At 43.9% G+C, this 25,796-nt stretch overlaps 1 protein-coding gene across 4 annotated transcripts in view; it reads right to left on the bottom strand.

Annotated features, from left to right (window-relative positions):
• Positions 1 to 25,796, bottom strand: part of LOC109886132 (serine/threonine-protein phosphatase 2B catalytic subunit alpha isoform) — a 66,859-nt gene that overhangs the window by 33,055 nt on the left and 8,008 nt on the right. For all 4 annotated transcript variants that reach the window (XM_031789776.1, XM_031789778.1, XM_031789777.1 and 1 more), the window contains exons 2-9: positions 10,287 to 10,487; positions 5,231 to 5,355; positions 4,768 to 4,879; positions 3,261 to 3,406; positions 2,862 to 3,001; positions 1,069 to 1,146; positions 88 to 182; positions 1 to 6 (exon numbers count right to left, since the gene is read on the bottom strand). The exon at positions 1 to 6 is cut by the window's left edge and continues 120 nt beyond it. In XM_031789776.1, the coding sequence (XP_031645636.1) occupies positions 1 to 6; positions 88 to 182; positions 1,069 to 1,146; positions 2,862 to 3,001; positions 3,261 to 3,406; positions 4,768 to 4,879; positions 5,231 to 5,355; positions 10,287 to 10,487 (903 nt within the window). The remainder of the gene's footprint in view (positions 7 to 87; positions 183 to 1,068; positions 1,147 to 2,861; positions 3,002 to 3,260; positions 3,407 to 4,767; positions 4,880 to 5,230; positions 5,356 to 10,286; positions 10,488 to 25,796) is intronic.

Below are 25,796 nucleotides of genomic sequence, written 5' to 3'. Positions count from 1 at the left end.
CCGCCGCTGTGAGAGAGCGAGAGTGGGCAGGCCTGTTACACACTCATAGCCTACTGGTGTGTGTGTGTGTGTGCGTGCGTCTCTGACCTTTGTTGTTGTAGACGTCCAGGTAGTTAGGTGCTGAGAAGATGGTGATGAGGGAGGGGAAGCCTGTAGTCTGACTCTTTCTGTACATTCGGTATCTAAACAGGGACACAGTCAGGGAATCCAGATTAGGATTAGGGTTAGGATTCCATAGATTGGGGTTGAACATTAAGGGGTGTAGGGTTAAATATATGGTTGTTGTGTGGTTAAGGTTAGACTTGACTATGGACAACTGCGTTTAGAAATTGAATGATTTGATTATGAAACCTGACGCTGCAAACACTTAAACCACATCCCCACCCCCCAAAACACTTAACCCACATCCCCACCCCCAAACACTTAACCCACATCCCCACCCCCAAACACTTAACCCACATCCCCACCCCCAAACACTTAACCCATACCCCACCCCAAACACTTAACCCACATCCCGCCCCCAAACATTTAACCCACATCCCCACCCCCCCAAACACTTAACCCACACCTCCAGCCCCCAAACACTTAACCCACATCCCCCACCCCTTAAACACTTAACCCACATCCCCAACCCCAAATACTTAACCCACATCCTAACCCCCAAACACTTAACCCACATCCCCACCCCCAAACATTTAACCCACATCCCCACCCCCAAACATTTAACCCACACCCCACCCCTCAAACACTTAATCCACATCTCCACCCACAAACACTTAACCCCCACCCCCACCCCCCAAACACTTAACCCACTCCCCCAGCCCCAAACACTTAACCCCCATCCACACCCCCCAAACACTTAACCCCCACCGCCAGCACCGAAACACATAACCCACATCCCCAGCCCCGGATCAACAGCCCCGGATCAACACACACTGTGGGGGACAGGTGTTGTTTTCAAACAACATAATACATTAAGTTAGAGTTTACTGTCACTATGTCACTCACCATGTGAAGAATAACACATTGTTTTGTCAATAACCAAAGAAAAAGTAGGGCTCCTCTTACCCAGAATCTTGCGCTTCATGTGCTCTGATGACTGACAACAAGTTGTTGGTCTGTAGAAAGTCGCACACTGCAGGGTAACTGGAGAGAGAGAGAGATTTCATTCTGAACAACCCTGCATTATATCAGACTAGGATAGTAGCCTACTCTGAAACAGTTTACATTGAATGACCACCAGGGGTCATCATTGAGCCCAAAATGAACAGCAGAACCAGCTCTAGTAGGAGGGCAGTGTATGTTCCTCTCAGTAGACTGGTGTAGGCTCCATATTGTATAGCACCATATTATGACAACAGTCTCAACTATCCATCACTCCAATCCTCTGGTCTCTCATTTTATTAATCTCTTTTTTCTCCCTCACTCCCCATCTCTCTCAAGCTCTTTTTTCCTCACTGTGTCTTAATATCAATCCCCAATCTAGCAATAGTAACCAGTAGTCATGGAAACAGAACGGTGCAGTCTCCCTAGGGATTGTGGGATGTTTTTTGTTTTTTAATATATATTTTTATTCAAATTTGACAAAATGTACATTAATGTATGTATCCCAAGCCCTCCCTCCAAACCACTCACCCCAACCCCCTCCAAGCCACCCACCCCAAATCACCCCATATACCGAACCCACACCCTCCCTCAGTTCGGTCCTAGAAAACAACAATTGTGCCGAGACATCACAACAAATAAACACACAAGATACAAGGGGGGGAAATCATTAGTCTCACATACAAACAACTCAACACACAAGATACAAGGGGGGGGAATCATTAGTCTCACATACAAACAACTCATACACACAAGATACAGGGGGGAAATCATTAGTCTCACATACAAACAACTCAACACACAAGATACAGGGGGGAAATCATTAGTCTCACATACAAACAACTCAACACACAAGATACAGGGGGGAAATCATTAGTCTCACATACAAACAACTCAACACACAAGATACAGGGGGGAAATCATTAGTCTCACATACAAACAACTCAACACACAAGATACAGGGGGGGAATCATTAGTCTCACATACAAACAACTCAACACACAAGATACAGGGGGGAAATCATTAGTCTCACATACAAACAACTCAACACACAAGATACAGGGGGGAAATCATTAGTCTCACATACAAACAACTCAACACACAAGATACAGGGGGGAAATCATTAGTCTCACATACAAACAACTCAACACACAAGATACAGGGGGGGAATCATTAGTCTCACATACAAACAACTCAACACACAAGATACAGGGGGGAAATCATTAGTCTCACATACAAACAACTCAACACACAAGATACAGGGGGGAAATCATTAGTCTCACATACAAACAACTCAACACACAAGATACAGGGGGGAAATCATTAGTCTCACATACAAACAACTCAACACACAAGATACAGATACAAAAAGTGGAGCAACAAAAACAGAAACAAATCATTAAATAAATGATCAGTAAACTTTCAACAAACTTGTTTGGACTGGATAGCATTATATTGATGACTGTACCTATGACTGCTGGGAATACCTACTGGGAAACCTTAAAGCAGTGGGGTATGGTTTAAGCTGAAATATGTGTGTGTGGTTCTGCAGCTGTTGTACAAATCCCAATTAGTCTTTGGTTGTTGTATCTCTGAAGCAGCTTGTAGTTTATCAGTACAACATGTTTCCATCTCACCTCCAATACGTTGTTCTTCACCGTTCCCCTGTATATCACACCTAAAGACACACCAGATGTGAGTGTGTGTGTATCCGTATTGGTGTCTGTGTGCGTTGTCATGTTAAAACATGTGTTTACCTGTAGAAGTAGGAGCAGCCTCTGACTGTGTTGTGGCCAAAGTACTCTTGCGTCTTCTCGTTGCCAAAGTCTTCGAGTGGGTCGGCCCACAGCAGGTCACACATGGGCCCGAAAGCTGGAGGCTCCTTGAACCTGTCCAACTGGATTACAGAGACAACGACAGCACAACAGATGCATTCGCTGTATAGATACAATATATTCCTATCTACACAAGCGATAACCAGAACACATACACAGAGAGAGAGAGAGAGAGAGATAGAGAGAGAGAGAGAGAGAACAGCATGTACTGTACAGGAAGTGGAGTCAAAACAAGGGTTGAATCTCCATGGTAACCAGGGCATTGACAGTGTTTGTGTGTTATAGAAAACATTGACAGTACAGTGGGCGTTGTGTCTGAACCTTTTTGATGTCGTCGAGCGTGTGGATCTCTGGTGAGAGCCCTCCATGGACACACAGGAACTGCTGGTTCATCAGAGCAGCCAGAGGCAGGCAGTCAAACGCATCCATACACGAGTCATACACCTGCTCAGAGTACTTTATCTTACCTGAGGAGGGGGAGGGGAGAGAGAGGATGGGGGCGGAGTGAAAGGACAGGGGGGACAGAGAGAGAGAGACGGAGAGAGAAACAGAGAGAGAGAGGGAGAGAGAGATAGCGAGAGAGGGAGAGAGAGAGCGGGAGAGAGAAACAGAGAGAGAGAGGGAGAGAGAAACAGAGAGAGAGGGAGAGAGAAACAGAGAGAGAGAGGGAGAGAGAAACAGAGAGAGAGGGAGAGAGAAAGAAAGAAAATCAAAACACCATAGTGAAATAGCCAAACTATGCTGTGTATGTGTGTACTGTACAGTATGTACAGTATGTGTGTGTACTGTACAGTATATGTGTGTACAGTACGTGTGTGTATATGTATATCTGATATGTTTGTCAGAGAGATTATTACTGTAGAGAGGGATCATCAATACCATTTCATCAGCCTCTCTCTCTCTCCCTCTCTCATTCTGCCTGTCTCCCTCTCTCTCTGCCTCCCTCCCTCTCTCCCTCTCTTTCTCTCCCTCTCTCTCTCTCTCTCTCTCTCTCTCACACACACAGCAGATGGTAATTGAGGGCGCACACTATTCGCCATAAGCATCAGGGGAAATTAGACTCCTCATCCCCTGGCCAATCACACACAGCAGACTACGTCCCTGGGCCAATCATTAAGGGCCAAATTAATTTCCTTCTAATCACCTGTTCTCTGACGGGGAGAGACAGAGAGGAGGATGGATGAGAGAGATGGAACAACGGAGAAGCTAGGACGCTAGTATTAAGGGAGGGGAGGAAAGGGAGGATACAAGAAGAGAACACACCCACTGGACACACACTGGTTGAATCAAAGTTTCTACTTCATTTCAATGAAATGATGTTGAACCAACGTGGAATAGACTCTTAGAAAAAAAAGTGCTGTCTAGAACCTAACATTGTTGGGGCTCCTGAGTGGCGCAGCGGTCTAAAGTACTGCATCTCAGTGCTAGAGGCGTCACTACAGATCCTGGTTCATTTCCAGGCTGTATCACAAACGGCTGTGGTAGGGAGTCCCATAGGGCGGGGAACAACAGCCCAGCGTCATCCGGGTTAGGGTTTGACCGGGGTAGGCCGTCATTGTAAATAAGAATTTGTTCTTAACTGACTTGCCTAGTTAAATAAAGGTTCAATAAAACAATCAAAAATGTCCCCATAGTAGAACCCTTTAGGTTCCAGGAAGAACCCTTTTGGGTTCCATGAAGAACCCTCTCCACAGAGGGTTCTACATGGAACCTAAAAGGGTTCTACCTAAAAACCAAAAAGGGTTCTAACTGGAACCAAAAAGGTATCTCCTATGGGGATAGTCAAATACTTTGAATTGAAGTCTGTGCTCAGTGGGCAAATACTCACATTCAGTTTTGAAAGTGAAATATTCTGTCAGGTGTCTACATTCATGGTTTCCCCGTAGAAGAAATAACGTCTTCGGGTAGAGGATTTTTAACGACCACAGATACAACACACACTGAGAGGAGAGAGAGGACACAGAAAGATCTGTTAGTAACAGTACGGCTCAGAGGAAAAAATGACCAGTTAGCTACTCACTTGATGTCAGGCTTAAAGTCCTAGATTCAAAGCTACCTGGTTAAACACTTCCTAGTATACAGAAAGTAGTGTGCCTCTACGAAAGTATGCAGTAGCTAGTGTGCACTAGATAGTGTGCCCCTAGGAAATATGCAGTAGGTATTGTGTCCCTAGGTAGTATGCACTAGATAGTGTGGACTAGGTAGTGTGCACTAGATAGTGTGGACTAGGTAGTGTGCACTAGATAGTGTGGACTAGACAGTGTGCACTAGGTACTGTAGTGTGCCCTCACCTCAATACTGAAGTAACCCCGGTCCACGTAGTCCCCTAGGAAGAGGTAGCGTGTCGTCGCGGGGGAACCGCCCACCTCAAACAGCTTCATCAGGTCAAAGAACTGACCATGGATGTCTCCACACACTGAAACAACAACGTTACTCTCATAGAAGTGGACATAATAGAATCCTAATTTGAAGGAACTCTATGCTTAGACTAACACACAACAATGTTAAACACACAACCTCAGTTCTACATAATCACATTCCTATTACTTTAGTTTCATCTAGTCTTACAATAGATGCCAACCTGAGTATATTACTTTAGTTTCATCTAGTCTTACAATAGATGCCAACCTGAGTATAATACTTTAGTTTCATCTAGTCTTACAATAGATGCCAACCTGAGTATATTACTTTAGTTTCATCTAGTCTTACAATAGATGCCAACCTGAGTATAATACTTTAGTTTCATCTAGTCTTACAATAGATGCCAACCTGAGTATAATACTTTAGTTTCTTCTAGTCTTACAATAGATGCCAACCTGAGTATAATACTTTAGTTTCATCTAGTCTTACAATAGATGCCAACCTGAGTATAATACTTTAGTTTCATCTAGTCTTACAATAGATGCCAACCTGAGTATAATACTTTAGTTTCATCTAGTCTTACAATAGATGCCAACCTGAGTATATTACTTTAGTTTCATCTAGTCTTACAATAGATGCCAACCTGAGTATAATACTTTAGTTTCATCTAGTCTTACAATAGATGCCAACCTGAGTATAATACTTTAGTTTCATCTAGTCTTACAATAGATGCCAACCTGAGTATAATACTTTAGTTTCATCTTGTCTTACAATAGATGCCAACCTGAGTATAATACTTTAGTTTCATCTAGTCTTACAATAGATGCCAACCTGAGTATAATACTTTAGTTTCATCTAGTCTTACAATAGATGCCAACCTGAGTATAATACTTTAGTTTCATCTTGTCTTACAATAGATGCCAACCTGAGTATAATACTTTAGTTTCATCTAGTCTTACAATAGATGCCAACCTGAGTATAATACTTTAGTTTCATCTTGTCTTACAATAGATGCCAACCTGAGTATAATACTTTAGTTTCATCTAGTCTTACAATAGATGCCAACCTGAGTATAATACTTTAGTTTCATCTTGTCTTACAATAGATGCCAACCTGAGTATAATACTTTAGTTTCATCTAGTCTTACAATAGATGCCAACCTGAGTATAATACTTTAGTTTCATCTAGTCTTACAATAGATGCCAACCTGAGTATAATACTTTAGTTTCATCTTGTCTTACAATAGATGCCAACCTGAGTATAATACTTTAGTTTCATCTTGTCTTACAATAGATGCCAACCTGAGTATAATACTTTAGTTTCATCTAGTCTTACAATAGATTACAACCTGAATATATTCCAACCAGTCTCTGGAAGTGACAACAAAGCAGAAAGATAAACATCAACCCTTTCTCATATTTTTCAAGTAAATTCCATGAAAATGTAAATTGTCAAATAAGAAAAGCCCTACTCTGACAGTGGCACAACCCCCACTACACTCACTCCTTTCTGTCATATGTTCCTACAGAACAAACAGCATAGAGCGTTAGGGAGAAGCGTAATGGCTGCTGTCTGTCTGTGTGTGAAGCCTGCCTCCCAGCCTGCCTACCACCTCTTCTCTCTGGGGACTAGCAGTAACTGTGAAAACCATAGAGCAGCTAGCTACTGTCTCTTCTCTCACTGTGTGTGTGGGATGTGTGCTATCAAGGAATTATCTTACAGCTACCGTTTCCATGGAGAAAGACACACACCAAAGCTATCCAGTAGATACACAAGTCAAAACTAAAACAGAGCTTTTCCACTGGTATTTTTAATGTAGGCAGCGGCACAAGACCATTCTCTCTTTCTCCCCTTTCATTGTCCCTCACTCTATTTATCTGCCAAACCATCTTCTGTTCCTCTGTCAGCATCTCTCTACCTCCCGTCCCCCTTTCCCATCACTCTCTCAATTCAATTCAGTTCACCATATTATTGGCAAGGAGATTGTTTTGTAGATATTGACAAAGTACTGCTATTATTGAGAAAATCGATTAATTCCATTAAGTGACATTCGGTTATGATTAAGCCGGAAACAATTACTCATTATGGAAGATGTACATTCATTTGACTTGTAATCTCTCTTTAACCCTCCCTCCCCCTCTCTTTAACTCTACCTCCTCTCTCTTTAACCCTCCCTCCTCTCTCTTTAACTCTACCTCCTCTCTCTTTAACTCTACCTCCTCTCTCTTTAACCCTCCCTCCCCCTCTCTTTAACTCTACCTCCTCTCTCTTTAACTCTACCTCCTCTCTATTTAACTCTACCTCCTCTCTATTTAACTCTACCTCCTCTCTCTTTAACCCTCCCTCCCCCTCTCTTTAACCCTCCCTCCCCCTCTCTTTAACTCTATCTCCTCTCTCTTTAACTCTACCTCCTCTCTATTTAACTCTACCTCCTCTCTCTTTAACTCTACCTCCTCTCTCTTTAACTCTACCTCCTCTCTCTTTAACCCTCCCTCCCCCTCTCTTTAACTCTACCTCCTCTCTCTTTAACCCTCCCTCCCCCTATCTTTAACTCTACCTCCTCTCTATTTAACTCTACCTCCTCTCTATTTAACTCTACCTCCTCTCTCTTTAACCCTCCCTCCCCCTCTCTTTAACTCTACCTCCTCTCTCTTTAACTCTACCTCCTCTCTCTTTAACTCTACCTCCTCTCTATTTAACTCTACCTCCTCTCTCTTTAACCCTCCCTCCCCCTCTCTTTAACTCTACCTCCTCTCTCTTTAACCCTCCCTCCCCCTCTCTTTAACCCTACCTCCTCTCTATTTAACTCTACCTCCTCTCTCTTTAACTCTACCTCCTCTCTCTTTAACTCTACCTCCTCTCTATTTAACTCTACCTCCTCTCTATTTAACTCTACCTCCTCTCTCTTTAACCCTCCCTCCCCCTCTCTTTAACTCTACCTCCTCTCTCTTTAACCCTCCCTCCCCCTCTCTTTAACCCTACCTCCTCTCTATTTAACCCTCCCTCCCCCTCTCTTTAACTCTACCTCCTCTCTCTTTAACCCTCCCTCCCCCTCTCTTTAACTCTACCTCCTCTCTCTTTAACTCTACCTCCTCTCTATTTAACTCTACCTCCTCTCTCTTTAACTCTACCTCCTCTCTCTTTAACTCTACCTCCTCTCTATTTAACTCTACCTCCTCTCTATTTAACTCTACCTCCTCTCTCTTTAACCCTTCCTCCCCCTCTCTTTAACTCTACCTCCTCTCTCTTTAACCCTCCCTCCCCCTCTCTTTAACTCTACCTCCTCTCTCTTTAACCCTCCCTCCCCCTCTCTTTAACCCTACTTCCCCCTCTCTTTAACTCTACCTCCTCTCTCTTTAACTCTACCTCCTCTCTATTTAACTCTACCTCCTCTCTATTTAACTCTACCTCCTCTCTCTTTAACCCTCCCTCCCCCTCTCTTTAACTCTACCTCCTCTCTCTTTAACCCTCCCTCCCCCTCTTTTTAACTCTACCTCCTCTCTATTTAACTCTACCTCCTCTCTATTTAACTCTACCTCCTCTCTCTTTAACCCTCCCTCCCCCTCTCTTTAACTCTACCTCCTCTCTCTTTAACTCTACCTCCTCTCTATTTAACTCTACCTCCTCTCTATTTAACTCTACCTCCTCTCTATTTAACCCTACCTCTTCTCTATTTAACTCTACCTCCTCTCTATTTAACCCTACCTCTCCCTCTATTTAACTCTACCCCCTCTCTATTTAACCCTACCTCCTCTCTATTTAACCCTACCTCCCCCTCTATTTAACCCTACCTCCCCCTCTCTTTAACTCTACCTCCTCTCTATTTAACCCTCCCTCACCCTCTCTTTAACTCTACCTCATTTCTATTTAACTCTACCTCCTCTCTATTTAACCCTACCTCCCCCTCTATTTAACTATACCTCCTCACTATTTAACTCTAACTCCTCTCTATTTAACCCTACCTCCCCCTCTATTTAACTCTACCTCCTCTCTATTTAACTCTACCTCCTCTCTATTTAACCCTACCACACCCTCTCTTTAACTCTACCTCCTCTCTATTTAACCCTACCGCCCCCTCTCTTTAACCCTACCTCCTCTCTATTTAACCCTACATCCCCCTCTATTTAACCCTACCTCACCCTCTCTTTAACTCAACCTCCTCTCTATTTAACCCTACCTCCCCCTCTCTTTAACCCTACCTGTCCCTCTATTTAGCCCTACCTGCTCTCTATTTAACTCTACCTCCTCTCTATGTAACCCTACCTCCCCCTCTATTTAACCCTACCTCCCCCTCTATTTAACTCTACCTCCTCTCTATTTAACTCTACCTCCTCTCTATTTAACCCTACATCACCCTCTCTTTAACTCGACCTCCTCTCTCTTTAACCCTACCTCCCCCTCTCTTTAACCCTACCTCCTCTCTATTTAACTCTACCTCCTCTCTATTTAACCCTACCTCACCCTCTCTTTAACTCTACCTCCTCTCTATTTAACCCTACCTCCCCCTCTCTTTAACCCTACCTCCTCTCTATTTAACCCTACCTCACCCTCTCTTTAACTCAACCTCCTCTCTATTTAACCCTACCTCCCCCTCTCTTTAACCCTACCTCCTCTCTATTTAACCCTATCTCCCCCTCTCTTTAACCCTACCTCTTCTCTCTTTAAACCTACATCTCCCTCTCTTTAACCCTACCTCCTCTCTATTTAACCCTCCCTCCCTCTCTCTTTAACCCTCCCTCCCTCTCTCTTTCCTTGGTGTGTGGGGCTTTTGTCTCTCTTCCTTTCCCTTCTTACCCATCTCCCTCCCTCACCCTTCTCATTGTCCATCACTCTCCCCTTTTCTCTCCCTCCCTTCACCTCTCCACCTCCTTTCACCTCTTCTCCCATACCTCACCTCTCCTCACCTGTGACTGGAGCCTCTATATCCAGCATGGTCCTCTCCTTCCTCCCCACTCTCCTCCTTTCCTTCCCCCTCTCCCTCCTCACCTGTGACTGGGGCTTCTATATCCAGCATGGTCCTCTCCTGGCACAGGATGGCGGCTCCCTCATTGATGATGCGTAGGGCCACCACCTCCTCCAGACGGCCCTCCTTGGTGAGGTGAGCTTTTAGCAGGTCTACTCTAGGCTTCCCCTCACAGTCAAACACTTCCTTCATGGAGAGCCTGTGGCTCAGGGGGAAGGGGACCGCTAGAGAGAGGAGGAAGGGTAGATAGAGGAAAAGGGAAAAGGGAGAAAGATGGGGGGACAGGATGACAAAAAGTAGAAGGGAGATAAATGTTTTTACACATTTTGTTATGTTACAGCCTTATTAAAAATGTAGTCAATTAATAAAAATGTGTAAAAATGTTCCTCCTCAATCTACACACAATACCTCATAATGACGAAGTGAAACAGAAAATAAAGAAATACAGTAGTATTCAGACACTTTGCTATGAGACTCGAAATTGAGCTCAGGTGCATCCTATTTCCATTGATCATCCTTGAGATATTTCTACAACTTCATTGGAGTCCACCTGTGGTAAATTCATTTGATTGGACATGATTTGGAAAGGCACTCTTCCTAGAGCTAGCCAGCCGCCCGGCCAAACTGATCAATCAGGGAATAAGGGCCTGGGTCAGGGAGGTGACCAAGAACCCGATGGTGACTCTAACGAAGCTCCAGAGTTCCTCTGTGGAGATGGGAGAACCTTCCAGAAGGACAACCATCTCTGCAGCACTCCACCAATCAGGCCTTTATGGTAGAGTGGCCAGACGGAAGCCACTTCTCAGTAAAAGGCACATGACAGCCAGCTTGGAGTTTGCCAAAAGGCACCTAAAGACTCTCAGACCATGAGAAATAGGATGAAACAAAGATTGAACTCTTTGGCCTGAATGCCAAGTGTCAAGTGTTGAGGAACCCAGCCACCGCTCATCACCTGGCCAATACTATCCCTACCGGTGAAGCATGGTGGTGGCAGCATCATGCTGTGGAGATGTTTTTCGGCGGGAGGGACTGGGAGACCAGTCAGGATCGAGGGAAAGATGAACAGAGCAAAGTACAGAGAGATCCTTGATGAAAACCTGCTCCAGAGCACAAAGGACCTCAGACTGGGGCGAAGGCTCACCTTCAAACAGGACGACAACCCTAAGCACACAGCCAAGACAATGCAGGAGTGGCTTCAGGACAAGTCTCTGAATGTCCTTGAGTGGCCCAGCCAGAGCCCGACACTCCTCATCCAACCTGACAGAGCTTGAGAGGATCTGCAGAGAAGAATACAGGTGTGCCAAGCTTGAAGCGTTATACCCAAGAATATTCGCAGCTGTAATCATTGCCAAAGGTGCTTCAACAAAGTACTGAGTAAAGGGCCTGAATACTTATGTAAATGTGATATTTCCATTTTTTATTTTGAATACATTTGCAAAACTTTCTAAAAACCTGTTTTTGCTTTGTCATGATGGGTTGTTTTATGTAGATTGCTAAATTTTAGAATAAGGCTGTAACGTAACAAAAAGTGAAGTTGTGTGAATACTTTCTGAATGCACTGTACCTACCCACAGTGCCTTCAGGAAGTATTCACACCCCTTGACTTTTTCCACATTTTGTTGTGTAACAGCCTGAATTTAAAATGTATTAAACTTAGATGTTGTATCACTTACACACAATTCCCCATAATGTCAGAGTGGAATTATATTGTTACAAGTTCATTAGAAATCAAAACCTGAAATGTCTTGAGTCAATTAGTATTCAACTTCTTTGTTACGGAAAGCCTATATAAGTCCAGGAGTAAACATTTGCTTAACAAGTCACATAATAAGTTGCATGAAATCGCTCTGTGTGCAATAATAGTGTTTAACATGGTTTTTGAATGACTACTACCCTCTCTGTACCCCACATCTACAATTATCTGCAAGATCCCTATGTCAAGCAGTGAATTTCAAAGACAGATTCAACCACAAAGACCAGGGAGGTCTCCAATGCCTCACAAAGTAGGGCACCTATTGGTAGATGGGTAAAAAGTATACAGTGAATATCAATTTGAGCGAAGTTATTAATTACATTTCACTACAAAGATACAGGCGTCCTTCCTAACTTAGTTGCCGGAAAGGAAGGAAACCGCTCAGGGATTCACCATGAGGCCAATGGTGACTTTAAAATATTTACAGTTTAATGGGTGTGATAGGAGACAACTGTGGATGGATCAACAACATTGTTGTTACTCAACAATACTAACCTAAATGACAGAAAGAAAAAAGGAAGCCTGTACAGAATACAATTTCTCCAAAACATGCATCCTGTTTGCATAGCCGCAGGAAGATGTTCGGGGATTTATTCATTTTGGGGGCTACAGACGGCTATATCGGTCCACTAATACTAGTAAAGGCCCAGTGCACTACTTTTTGCACTCCCTACCTACGTACCTAACCTACCTATCTACCTACCAGGGTTACTGCTAGCCGGCAACAGCCAAATTTGACCGTTAAAAAAATGAAAAGCCGATAAATAAAACTGTTGCCGGTCAAAATGACCAGGAGAACAAAAATGGCATTGCAAAATAATGCTTTTTATTAATTGATGGAAATACGGTCTTTAGGTTCATTTGCATAATTTTGGGGAATTAAATTGGTGCCTGTATTTTTGTTCGTCATCATGTATCTTATTTATCCAACACAAATATCACATACGGAGATTTTTCACGGACGTTATAATGAGTGGACCAAGACGCAGCATGATATGGTTCAATCCTCTTTATTTTGAAGTGAAACTCAAAGAAAACAATAAATGCAAAACAAAACGTGAAACTGCTATAGTGCTCACAGGCAACTATACATAGTCAAGATCCCACAAAGCACAATGGGGAAATGTCTGCCTAAATATGATCCCCAACCAGAGACAACGATAAACACCTAGATAACCCACCCTAGCCACGTGACAAGATTATTGAAAAGAATTGCTCCGACAGAGAGAGCTGCTGTGCCTCTAGCTCTTAGGAAACTTTGCAGTATTTGTTTTTTTACGTGTTATTTCTTACATTATTAGCCCAGATTTGTTTTGCTGGGAAGAACTATTGGATATCAGTGGCGTTAACTCACCAGCACTACCAGCATTACGACCAGGAATACGACTTTCCCGAATCGGATCCGTTGTTCTGGACTGAATCCAGAGGCCGATCTAAAACCCCGCCGGTGGAGGAGAGGTACTCAGAGTGGTCTTCTAGTTCGATTTAGGAGGTGCGCACACCTCCCACCGCGTCAGCGTATACTACTCGCTTATGTTCTGTCTCTGGATAATAAAGTTGACAAGCTCAGGGCGAGTATTTCTTTCCAGAGAGACATCAGGGATTGTAACATACTCTGTTTCACGGAAACATGGCTCTCTCATGATATACTGTCTGAGTCTGTCCAGCCAGTTGGGTTCTCAGTTCATCGCACAGACAGTAACAAATATCTCTCCGGGAAGAAGAAGGGCGGGGGTGTATGTTTCATGATTAACGACTCATGCTGTGACTGTGAGAACATACAGGAACTCAAGTCCTTTTGTTCACCCGACCTAGAATACCTCACAATCAAATGCCGACCGTATTATCTCCCAAGAGAATTCTCTTCGGCTATAGTCACAGCCGTGTATACCTCCCCTCAAGCCGATACCACGATGGCCCTCAAAGAACTTCACTGGACTTTATGCAAACTGGAAACCACATATCCTGAGGCCGTATTTATTGTAGCTGAGGATTTTAACAAAGCAATTTTGAGGAAAAGGCTGCTGAAGTTCTATCAAAACATTGACTGTTGTACACTCGCTGCTAAAACACTCGACCATTATTACTCCAACTTCTGGGATGCCTACAAGGCCCTCTCCTGCCCTCCTTTCAGCAAATCTGATCATGACTCCATTTTGCTCCTCCCTTCCTATAGGCAGAAACTCAAACAGGATGCCGTGCTAAGGACTATTCAACACTGGTCTGACCAATCGGAATCTACGCTTCAAGATTGTTTTGATCACGCGGACTAGGATATGTTCCCGGGGGGGGTTTCCGAGAATAATATAGGCGAATTCCAAGATACGGTGACTGAGTTTATCAGGTGATGGAGATGTTGTATCCATTGTGACTATTAAAACCTACCCTAACCAGAAACCGTAGATAGATGGCAGCATTCGCTCAAAACTGAAAGCGCAAACCATCGCATTAAACCATGGCAAGGTGATTGGAAATATGGTTGAATACAAACAGTGTAGTCATTCCCTCCATAAGGCAATCAAACAGGCAAACCATCAGAATAGAGACAAAGTGGAGTTGCAATTCAACGGCTCAGACATGAGCAGGGTCTACAGACAATCACGGACTACAAAGGGAAAACCAGCCACGTCGCAGACACCGACGTCTTGCTTCCGGACAAGCTTGACACCTTAACACCTTTGAGGATAACACAATGCCACCGACGCGGCCCGCTACCAAGGACTGTGTGCTCTCCTTTCCGTGGCCGACGTGAGTAAGACATTTAAGCGTGTTAACCCTCGCAAGGCTGCCAGCCCAGACGGCATCCATAGACACGTCTTCAGAGCATGTGCTGACCAGCTGGCTAGAGTGTTTACGGACATATTCAATCTCTCCCTATCCCAGTCTAAAGTCGTGGCCAAAAGTTTTGAGAATGACACAAATACTAATTTCCACAAAGTTTGCTGCTTCAGTGTCTTTAGATATTTTTTGTCAGATGTTACTATGGAATACTGAAGTATAATTACAAGCATTTCTGTAAAGGAGTGTGTAACTGGCTGCAGGGAAGAGCAGAAATGGGGAGCAAAAGGAGCCCTTTATTGAGGCGAACAAAACACGGGACTCAGAAAACTAAACCCAACTGGGTTACAATAACCCGGCGCAAACCAGCCTGGAGTACACATACATTTACATTTAACAATTCCACACACAGACATGGGGGGAAACAGAAGGTTATATGCAAGATGAGTAATGAGGGAATGCAAACCAGGTGTGCGGGAAAATAAGATAAAACAAATGGAAAATGAAAGGTGGATCGGCGATGGCTAGAAGACCAGTGATGTCGAAACTCCGAACGCCGCCCGAACAAGGAGAGGGACCGACCTCGGCGGAAGTCGTGACAATTTCTTAAGTGTCAAAAGCTTTTATTGACAATTACATGAAGTTGATGCAAAGAGTCAGTATTTGCAGTGTTGACCCTTCTTTTTCAAGACCTCTGCAATCCACCCTGGCATGCTGTCAATTAACTTCTGGGCCACATCCTGACTGATGGCAACCCATTCTTGCATAATCAATGCTTGGAGTTTGTCAGAATTTGTGGGTTTTTGTTTGTCCACCCGCCTCTTGAGAACCACAAAATCTCAATGGGATTAAGGTCTGGGGAGTTTCTTGGCCATGGACCCAAAAGATTGATGTTTTGTTCCCCCGAGCCTCTTAGTTAAGACTTTTGCCTTATGGCAAGGTGCTCAGAATGCTTTACTGTTGGCATGACACAGGACTGATGGTAGCGCTCACCTTGTCTTCTCTGGACAGGCAGCAATATCCTTGCCTGTGATGCTCTTTTTGTGCCAAGCAATGATGACGGCATGTGTTTCCTTGCAGGTAATCATGGTTGACAGAGGAAGAACAATGATTCCAAGCACCACCTTCCGTTTGAAGCGTCCAGTCTGTTATTCAACTCAATCGGCATGAACGAGTGATCTCCAGCCTTGTCCTCATCAACAATCACACCTATGTTAACGAGAGAATCACTGACATGATGTCAACTGGTCCTTTTGTGGCAGGGCTGAAATGCAGTGGAAATGTTTTTGGGGATTCAGTTCATTTGCATGGCAAAGAGGGACTTTGCAATTAATTGCAATTCATCTGATCACTCTTCATAACATTGTGGAGTATATGCAAATTGCCATCAATATTAATTAATTAATATTTGTGTCATTCTCAAAAACTTTGGCCACGACTCTACTGTCCCAACATGCTTCAAAATGTCCACTATTGTTCCTGTCCACAAGAAAGCAAAGGTAACTGAACTAAATTACTATCGCCCCGTAGCACTCACTTCTGTCATTGTGAAGTGCTTTGAGAGACTAGTCAAGGATCATATCACCTCTACTTTACCTGACACCCTATTTTCCTGGTGCCAGGAAAATAACCTCTCACCCAATGTCAACAAAGCAAAGGAGCAGATTGTGGATTTCAGGAAACAGAAAAGGGAGCATCCCCCACATCAATGGGACTGCAGTGGAGAAGGTGGAAAGCTTCATGTTCCTCAGCCTATACATCCCTGACAAACTGAAATGGTCCACCCACACAGACAGTGTGGTGAAGAAGACGCAACAGTGCCTCTTCAACCTCAGGAGGCTAATTTTTTTTGTCTTGGCACCTAAAACCCTCACAAACCTTTACAGATGCACAATTGAGAGCATCCTGTCGGGCTGTATCACCGCCTGGTACAGCATCTGCATCGCCTACAACTGCAAGGCTCTCCAGAGGGTGGTGTGGTCTGCCCAACGCATCACCGGGGGCAAACTACCTGCCCTTCAGGACACCTACAGCACCCAATGTCACTGGAAGGCCAAAAAGATCATCAAGGACAACAACCACCCGAGCCACTGCCTGTTCACCCCGCTATCATCCAGAAGGCGAGGTCAGTACAGGTGCATCAAAGCTGGGACTGAGACTGAAAAACATCTTCTATTCTCAAGGCCATCAGATTGTTAAATATTGTTAAATAATCATCACTAGCGCATTATAAACATAGACCTGGAATAACTGGCCACTTTAATAATGTAACACTAGTCACTTTAATAATGTTTACATATTTTGCATTACTCATCTCATATGTAAACTACTGGTCAAATTTTTTTAGAACACCTACTCATTCAAGGTTTTTCTTTATTTTTTACTATTTTCTACGTTGTAGAACAATAGTGAAGACATCAATACTATGAAATAACACATGAAATCATGTAGTAACAAATCAAAATATATTTTATATTTGAGATTATTCAAATAGCCACCCTTTTCCTTGATGACAGCTTTGCACACTCTTGGCATTCTCTCAACCAGCTTCATGAGGTAGTCACTTGGAATGCATTTCAATTAAAAGGATTGCCTTCTTAAAAGTTCAGTTGTGGAATTTCTTTCCTTCTTAATGCGTTTGAGACAATAATTTGTGTTGTGACAAGATATGTAGGGTATACAGATGATAGTCCTATTTGGTAAAATACCAAGTCCATATTATAGCAAGAACAGCTCAAATAAGCAAAGAGAAATGACAGTCCATCATTACTTTAAGACATGAAGGTCAGTCAATGCGGAACATTTTAAAGACTTTGAAAGTTTCTTCAAGTGCAATCGCAAAAACCATCAAGTGCTATGATGAAACTGTCTCTCATGAGGACCGCCACAGGAATGGAGGACCCAGAGTTACCTCTGCTGCAGAGGATATGTTTATTAGAGTTACCAGCCTCAGAAATTGCAACCCATATAAATGCTTCACAGAATTCAAGTAACAGACACATCTCAACATCAACTGTTCAGAGGAGACTGTGTGAAACAGGCCTTCATGGTCGAATTTCTGCAAAGAAACCACTACTAAAGGACACCAATAAGAAGAAGAGACTTGCTTGGGCAAAGAAACACGAGCAATGGACATTAGACCAGTGGAAATGTGTCCTTTGATCTGGAGTCCAAATGGGATATTTTTGGTTCCGGGGTGTGGGTGAACGGATGTGTATTTCCCACCATGAAGCATGGAGGAGGAGGTGTTATGGTGTGGGGGTGCTTTGCTGGTGACACTGTCTGTGAATTATTTAGAAAGATATAGATATTATATATAGATATATCTATCTATATAGATATAGATATCTAGATTTAGATATTACTGCACTGTTAAGAGCTAGAGACACAGAATTTTGCTACACCCACAATAACATCTACTAAACATGTACATGTGACAAATCAAATTTGATTTTGAGCTGGATTTCTCCTAAAGATCCTCAGCTGGTTGCTGCTGGAGTAACATGTGCTTTAATAGGCCCGTTATTTACGCAACAATTCTAATTTAAATCACGTGTTAAAAACAGTTTTGATGCACGATTAAAAATAGCTAATATTTCTATTTCTCAACTGGTAATTGAAGCGTGCCACCCATTCACGTGCAGCTAACAGGCTATCAGCGCGTCAACCACCATAATGTGAGCTAAAGGCAGCATGCATTTTGATACTTGAATGATTTATTTCATATTATCAGGCATGTCTTACCTTGTTTCAAAGTGGCCTATAGGCAAAATCCGACCATGGTAATGTCGAGGCAATTATTTTGTAAAGAATTTGTGTGAGTTTCAAGTTTGGGGAAACAATTTCCTCTAACATTTCTACCGGCCAGTTAGGATTTTCATATGCACATTTTTGTGGAACAGTTTCATTTCAATAATAACATTCTTGTTTCTCAAAATCATTGTAACGTGGTTAATTATAAAATCTGACTTAACATGATAAAAATGTAAAAGTTAAAAGTCCACTAATGTGAGATCACCAGCCTCTGCCTTATGGACACATAGATACGCCATGATCCATTGGAGGCTAAAGATATGAGTGCATGGAACTCATAGCCTATAGGCCAATGCAGCAGTAGGCCTATAACTATTGCTCTTTCACAATGAGGATTGGTGATAATCGAGGGGGGGATTGTTGGAAAGATTTTTCTTACTGTGAGGAACTATAATTTGAATATATTATCATTCGCAATGGATGTAAAAAAAAATCCTCCAATTCCGCGTATGAGGCATGAGACCAGATGAGCCTCATATCTTCACCACACACCCCTTCCCTTCTTCTTGTCTCAACATTTTATATTATACTCAAGACATTATCTTCACACATATTTTAGATGCTTTTCACTGACAGCCGCAACTGCGGCAGGTCAGTTAAGAACCAATTCTTATTTTCAATGACGGCCTAGGAACAGTGGGTTGAGACAATGACTTATCAATGACCCATCCCAGCTCAGCTAATCCCTACCATTGTGTCGCTGAGTCGTCATAAAATGCTTCAGCAAATATACATTATACCAGGGGCGCTGGCAGACACAATGTAAGTAACCTAATTCATGTCTCTCTTACTACCCTGAATGCCTCAGCTGATCCTACAGCTATTGTATGCAGTAATCATGTGCCTATGAACCAGAGTGATACTGTTAGCACTGAGGCAGTGTGGCCTAGTAGGAAGACCACTGTGTGCAATCAAGCATTCCAGAAAAAAGTGCTCAAAATAGCCCACGTTAACATATGTAGCTTAAGAAACAAGGTTTATAAAAACAATAATTTACTAGTAACAGATGACATTCATATTCTGACAATCTCTGAAACTCACTTAGATAATACCTCTGATACAGTGGTAGCAATACATGCTTATAACATCTACTGAAAATACAGAAATGTCAAAGATGGAGGTGTGGCTGTTTTTATTCAGAACCACATTCCTGTAAAGCTTAGAGAGGATCTCGTGTTAAATACTGTTGAAGTAATATGGCTACAGTTTCATCTGCCTCACCTAAAGCACATTCTGGTGGGAAGCTGCTATAGACCACCAATTGCTAACAGTCAGTATCTGGATAATATGTGTGAAAGGCTTGACAATGTATGTGATATCAACAGATAAGTATATTTTCTGGGTGATTTAAATATTGACTGGCTTTCATCAGGCTGCTCACTTAAGAGTAAGCTTACATTTTTTTATTTTACCCTTATTTAACTAGGCAAGTCAGTTAAGAACAAATTCTTATTTTCAATGATGGCCTAGGAACAGTTAACCAACTGCCTGTTCAGGGGCAGAACGACAGATTTGTACCTTGTCAGCTCGGGGATTTGAACTTACAACCTTCCGGTTACTAGTCCAACGCTCTAACAACTAGGCTAGCCTGCCGCCCCAAACTGTAACCAGTGCCTGCAATCTGGTTAAGGTTATCAGTCAACCTACCAGGGTAGTTACAAACAGCACAGGACTTAAATCGGATGTAGTGATCACAATATAGTAGCCATATCTAGGAAAAACAAAGTTCCAAAGTCTGGGCCTAATATAGTATATAAGAGGTCATTCAATAAGTTTTGTAGAGATTCCTATGTTGTTTATGAAAATAATATTTGTTGGTCTGTGGTATGTAATGAGGAGCAACCAGACGCTGCTGGTCTGTGGTGTGTAATGAAGAGCAACCAGACGCTGCTGGTCTGTGGTGTGTAATGAAGAGCAACCAGACGCTGCTGGTCTGTGGTGTGTAATGAGGAGCAACCAGACGCTGCTGGTCTGTGGTGTGTAATGAAGAGCAACCAGACGCTGCTGGTCTGTGGTGTGTAATGAAGAGCAACCAGACGCTGCTGGTCTGTGGTGTCTAATGAGGAGCAACCAGACGCTGCTGGTCTGTGGTGTGTAATGAGGAGCAACCAGACGCTGTTGGTCTGTGGTGTGTAATGAAGAGCAACCAGACGCTGCTGGTCTGTGGTGTGTAATGAAGAGCAACCAGACGCTGCTGGTCTGTGGTGTGTAATGAAGAGCAACCAGACGCTGCACTTGACACATTTATGAAACTACTTATTCTAGTTACTAATAAGCACACACCCATTAAGAAAATGACTGTTAAAACGTACTTTTTTCAATCTTTACTAATGACATGCCACTGGCTTTGTATGTGGATGACTCAACACTATTCACGTCAGTTACTACAGAGACTGAAATGACTGCAACACTTAACAAAGAGCTGCACTTAGTTTCAGAGTGGGTGCCAAGGAATCAGTTAGTCCTAAATATTTCTAAAACTAAAATCATAGTATTTGGGACAAATCATTCACTAAAACCTCAAATAAATCTTGTAATGAATAATGTGGATATTGAGCAAGTTGAGGTGACTAAACTGCTTGGAGTAACCCTGGATTGTAAACTGTCGTGGTCAAAACATATTGATACATCAGTAACTAAAATCCTCCTACAGGCGCTCGTTTTGTAGCACCTGGACTACAGTTCAGTCCTGTGGTCAGGTGGCAAAAAGAGGGACTTAGGAAAACTAAAGTTTGCTCAGAACAGGGCAGCACGGCTGGCCCTTGGATGTACACAGAAAGCAAACATTAATAATATGGATGTCAACCTCTCCTGGCTCAAAGTGGAGGAGAGATCGACTTCATCGCTACTTGTATTTGTGACATTTTTGATTTATTTATTTTATTTCACCTTTATTTAACCAGGTAGGCTAGTTGAGAACAAGTTCTCATTTACAACTGTGACCTGGCCAAGATAAAGCAAAGCAGTTCGACACATACAACAATACAGAGTTACACATGGAGTAAACAAACATACAGTCAATAATACAATAGAAAAAAATAAAGTCTATATACAGTGTGTGCAAATGGCGTGAGGTCGGCAATAAATAGGCCATAGTAGCGAAGTAATTACAATTTAGCAAATGAACACTGGAGTGTTAGATGAGCAGATGATGATGTGCAAGTAGAAATACTGGTGTGCAAAAGAGCAGAAAGTAAATAAAAACAATATGGGGACGAGGTAGGTAGATTGGGTGGGCTATTTACAGATGGGCTGTGTACAGCTGCAGCGATCGGTTAGCTGCTCCGATAGCTGATGTTTAAACTTAGTGAGGGAAATATAAGTCTCGTTGAATGCACCGAGCTTTCTGTTTGACATACTAGCACACAGCCCGGAAACCCATGTATACCCCACAACACATGCCAATAGAGGTCTCTACACGGTCCCCAAGTCCAGAGCAGACTATGCATTCAACACAGTACTACATAGAGCTATGACTAAATGGAACTCTATTCAGCATCAAGTAACTCATGCAAACAGTCAAATTGGATTAAAAAACAGATAAAAATACACCTTATGGAACAGCAGGGACTGTAAAGCAACACAACCACAGACACATGCACACACACGATAACATACACACTATGCATACGTACACATGGATTTTGTGTTGTGGATACAGTATGTGGTAGTAGAGTAGGGGCCTGAGGGCACACACTTAGTGTGTTGTGGATACAGTATGTGGTAGTAGAGTAGGGGCCTGAGGGCACACACTTAGTGTGTTGTGGATACAGTATGTGGTAGTAGAGTAGGGGCCTGAGGGCACACACTTAGTGTGTTGTGGATACAGTATGTGGTAGTAGAGTAGGGGCCTGAGGGCACACACTTAGTGTGTTGTGGATACAGTATGTGGTAGTAGAGTAGGGGCCTGAGGGCACACACTTAGTGTGTTGTGGATACAGTATGTGGTAGTAGAGTAGGGGCCTGAGGGCACACACTTAGTGTGTTGTGGATACAGTATGTGGTAGTAGAGTAGGGGCCTGAGGGCACACACTTAGTGTGTTGTGGATACAGTATGTGGTAGTAGAGTAGGGGCCTGAGGGCACACACTTAGTGTGTTGTGGATACAGTATGTGGTAGTAGAGTAGGGGCCTGAGGGCACACACTTAGTGTGTTGTGGATACAGTATGTGGTAGTAGAGTAGGGGCCTGAGGGCACACACTTAGTGTGTTGTGGATACAGTATGTGGTAGTAGAGTAGGGGCCTGAGGGCACACACTTAGTGTGTTGTGGATACAGTATGTGGTAGTAGAGTAGGGGCCTGAGGGCACACACTTAGTGTGTTGTGGATACAGTATGTGGTAGTAGAGTAGGGGCCTGAGGGCACACACTTAGTGTGTTGTGGATACAGTATGTGGTAGTAGAGTAGGGGCCTGAGGGCACACACTTAGTGTGTTGTGGATACAGTATGTGGTAGTAGAGTAGGGGCCTGAGGGCACACACTTAGTGTGTTGTGGATACAGTATGTGGTAGTAGAGTAGGGGCCTGAGGGCACACACTTAGTGTGTTGTGGATACAGTATGTGGTAGTAGAGTAGGGGCCTGAGGGCACACACTTAGTGTGTTGTGGATACAGTATGTGGTAGTAGAGTAGGGGCCTGAGGGCACACACTTAGTGTGTTGTGGATACAGTATGTGGTAGTAGAGTAGGGGCCTGAGGGCACACACTTAGTGTGTTGTGGATACAGTATGTGGTAGTAGAGTAGGGGCCTGAGGGCACACACTTAGTGTGTTGTGTATACAGTATGTGGTAGTTGAGTAGGGGCCTGAGGGCACACACTTAGTGTGTTGTGGATACAGTATGTGGTAGTAGAGTAGGGGCCTGAGGGCACACACTTAGTGTGTTGTGGATACAGTATGTGGTAGTAGAGTAGGGGCCTGAGGGCACACACTTAGTGTGTTGTGGATACAGTATGTGGTAGTAGAGTAGGGGCCTGAGGGCACACACTTAGTGTGTTGTGTATACAGTATGTGGTAGTAGAGTGGGGGCCTGAGGGCACACACTTAGTGTGTTGTGGATACAGTATGTGGTAGTAGAGTGGGGGCCTGAGGGCACACACTTAGTGTGTTGTGGATACAGTATGTGGTAGTAGAGTGGGGGCCTGAGGGCACACACTTAGTGTGTTGTGGATACAGTATGTGGTAGTAGAGTGGGGGCCTGAGGGCACACACTTAGTGTGTTGTGGATACAGTATGTGGTAGTAGAGTGGGGGCCTGAGGGCACACACTTAGTGTGTTGTGGATACAGTATGTGGTAGTAGAGTGGGGGCCTGAGGGCACACACTTAGTGTGTTGTGGATACAGTATGTGGTAGTAGAGTAGGGGCCTGAGGGCACACACTTAGTGTGTTGTGGATACAGTATGTGGTAGTAGAGTAGGGGCCTGAGGGCACACACTTAGTGTGTTGTGTATACAGTATGTGGTAGTAGAGTGGGGGCCTGAGGGCACACACTTAGTGTGTTGTGGATACAGTATGTGGTAGTAGAGTGGGGGCCTGAGGGCACACACTTAGTGTGGTGTGAAATCTGTTGTGAATGTATTGTACATTTTTTTAAATTGCCTTAATTTTGCTGGACTCCAGGAAGAGAATTGGGGATCATAATAAATACAAATATCAACTTTTTGTTGTTGTCGAGAAGCCAAAGGCAAAATCCTAGTCATATTAGAAACCCATACTAGTTGTTGCATCCTCTCTTTCTTAATGTTTAACATATGGAACCGCTATCAGGTGCACTGTTAAGAATGGTGTTTTCCAGAGAATACAATGTTAACGTCTATCTATCTATCTGTCTACCTTTCTGTCTACCTCTACCCATCTTTTCAACAGTAACAGGCTAAGGTAATAAACAACATCACAGCACATACAGGAACACCCTCTCCTCTCCCCTCCTCTCTACTTCTCTCATCTCCTCTCCCCTCCAATCCTATCCCATCCCCTCTTCTACTCATCTCATCTCTTCTCTCCTCTCCCCTTCTCTCATCTCAACTACCCTCCTCTCCTCTACCCTCTTTGCCTCTCCCCTCTAATCTTGTCTCCTCTTGTCTCCTCCTCTCATTTCCTCTCCTCTCCTCTCCCCTCCTCTTTTCTCCTCTCCTCTCCTCTCCTCTCCTCTCCTCTCCTCTCCTCTCCTCTCCTCTCCTCTCCTCTCCTCTCCTCTCTTCTCTTCTCCTCTCCTCTCCTCTCCTCTCCTCTCCTCTAATCTCATCTCCTCTCTTTTCCTCTCCCCTCCTATCCTATCCCATCCCATTGTCTCCTCTCCTCTCCTCTCCTCTAATCTCACCTCCTCTCTAACCCTCTCAGCTCCTCTCCTCTAATCTCACCTCCTCTCCAACCCTCTCATCTCCTCTAATCTCACCTCCTCTCTTTTCCTCTCATCTTCCATCTCTCCACACAGTACCAGTACAGGAACAACTCCCCTCGTCTCCTCTCTTCTCCTCTCCTCTCCTCTCTTCTCCTGTCCTCTTCCCTCCTCTCCTCTCCTCTCCTGTCCTCTTCCCTCCTCTCTTCTCCTGTCTTCTTCCCTCCTCTCTTCTCCTCTCCCCTCCCCTCCTCTCTTCTCCTCTCCTGTCCTCTCCCCTCCCCTCCTCTCTTCTCCTCTCCTGTCCTCTTCCCTCCTCTCTTCTCTTCTCCTGTCCTCTTCCCTCCTCTCCTCTCCTGTCCTCTCCCCTCCTCTCCTGTCCTCTTCCCTCCTCTCTTCTCCTCTCCCCTCCTCTCTTCTCCTCTCCTGTTCTCTTCCCTCCTCTCTTCTCCTCTCCTGTTCTCTTCCCTCCTCTCTTCTCCTCTCCTGTTCTCTCCCCTCCTCTCTTCTCTCCTGTCCTCTTCCCTCCTCTCTTCTCCTCTCCTGTTCTCTTCCCTCCTCTCTTCTCCTCTCCTGTTCTCTTCCCTCCTCTCTTCTCCTCTCCTGTTCTCTCCCCTCCTCTCCTCTCCTGTCCTTTCCCCTCCTCTCTTCTCCTGTCCTCTCCCCTCCTCTCTTCTCCTCTCCTGTCCTCTTCCCTCCTCTCCTCTCCTGTCCTCTCCCCTCCTCTCCTGTCCTCTTCCCTCCTCTCTTCTCCTCTCCTGTCCTCTCCCCTCCTCTCTTCTCCTCTCCTGTTCTCTCCCCTCCTCTCTTCTCCTCTCCTGTCCTCTTCCCTCCTCTCTTCTCCTCTCCTGTT

This window comes from Oncorhynchus kisutch, linkage group LG15 (assembly GCF_002021735.2).
Source record: "Oncorhynchus kisutch isolate 150728-3 linkage group LG15, Okis_V2, whole genome shotgun sequence".
Classification (NCBI taxonomy): domain Eukaryota; kingdom Metazoa; phylum Chordata; class Actinopteri; order Salmoniformes; family Salmonidae; genus Oncorhynchus; species Oncorhynchus kisutch.
The sequence above is the reverse complement of the archived record's forward strand: the minus strand, read 5'-3'. Positions and strand labels throughout refer to the sequence as shown.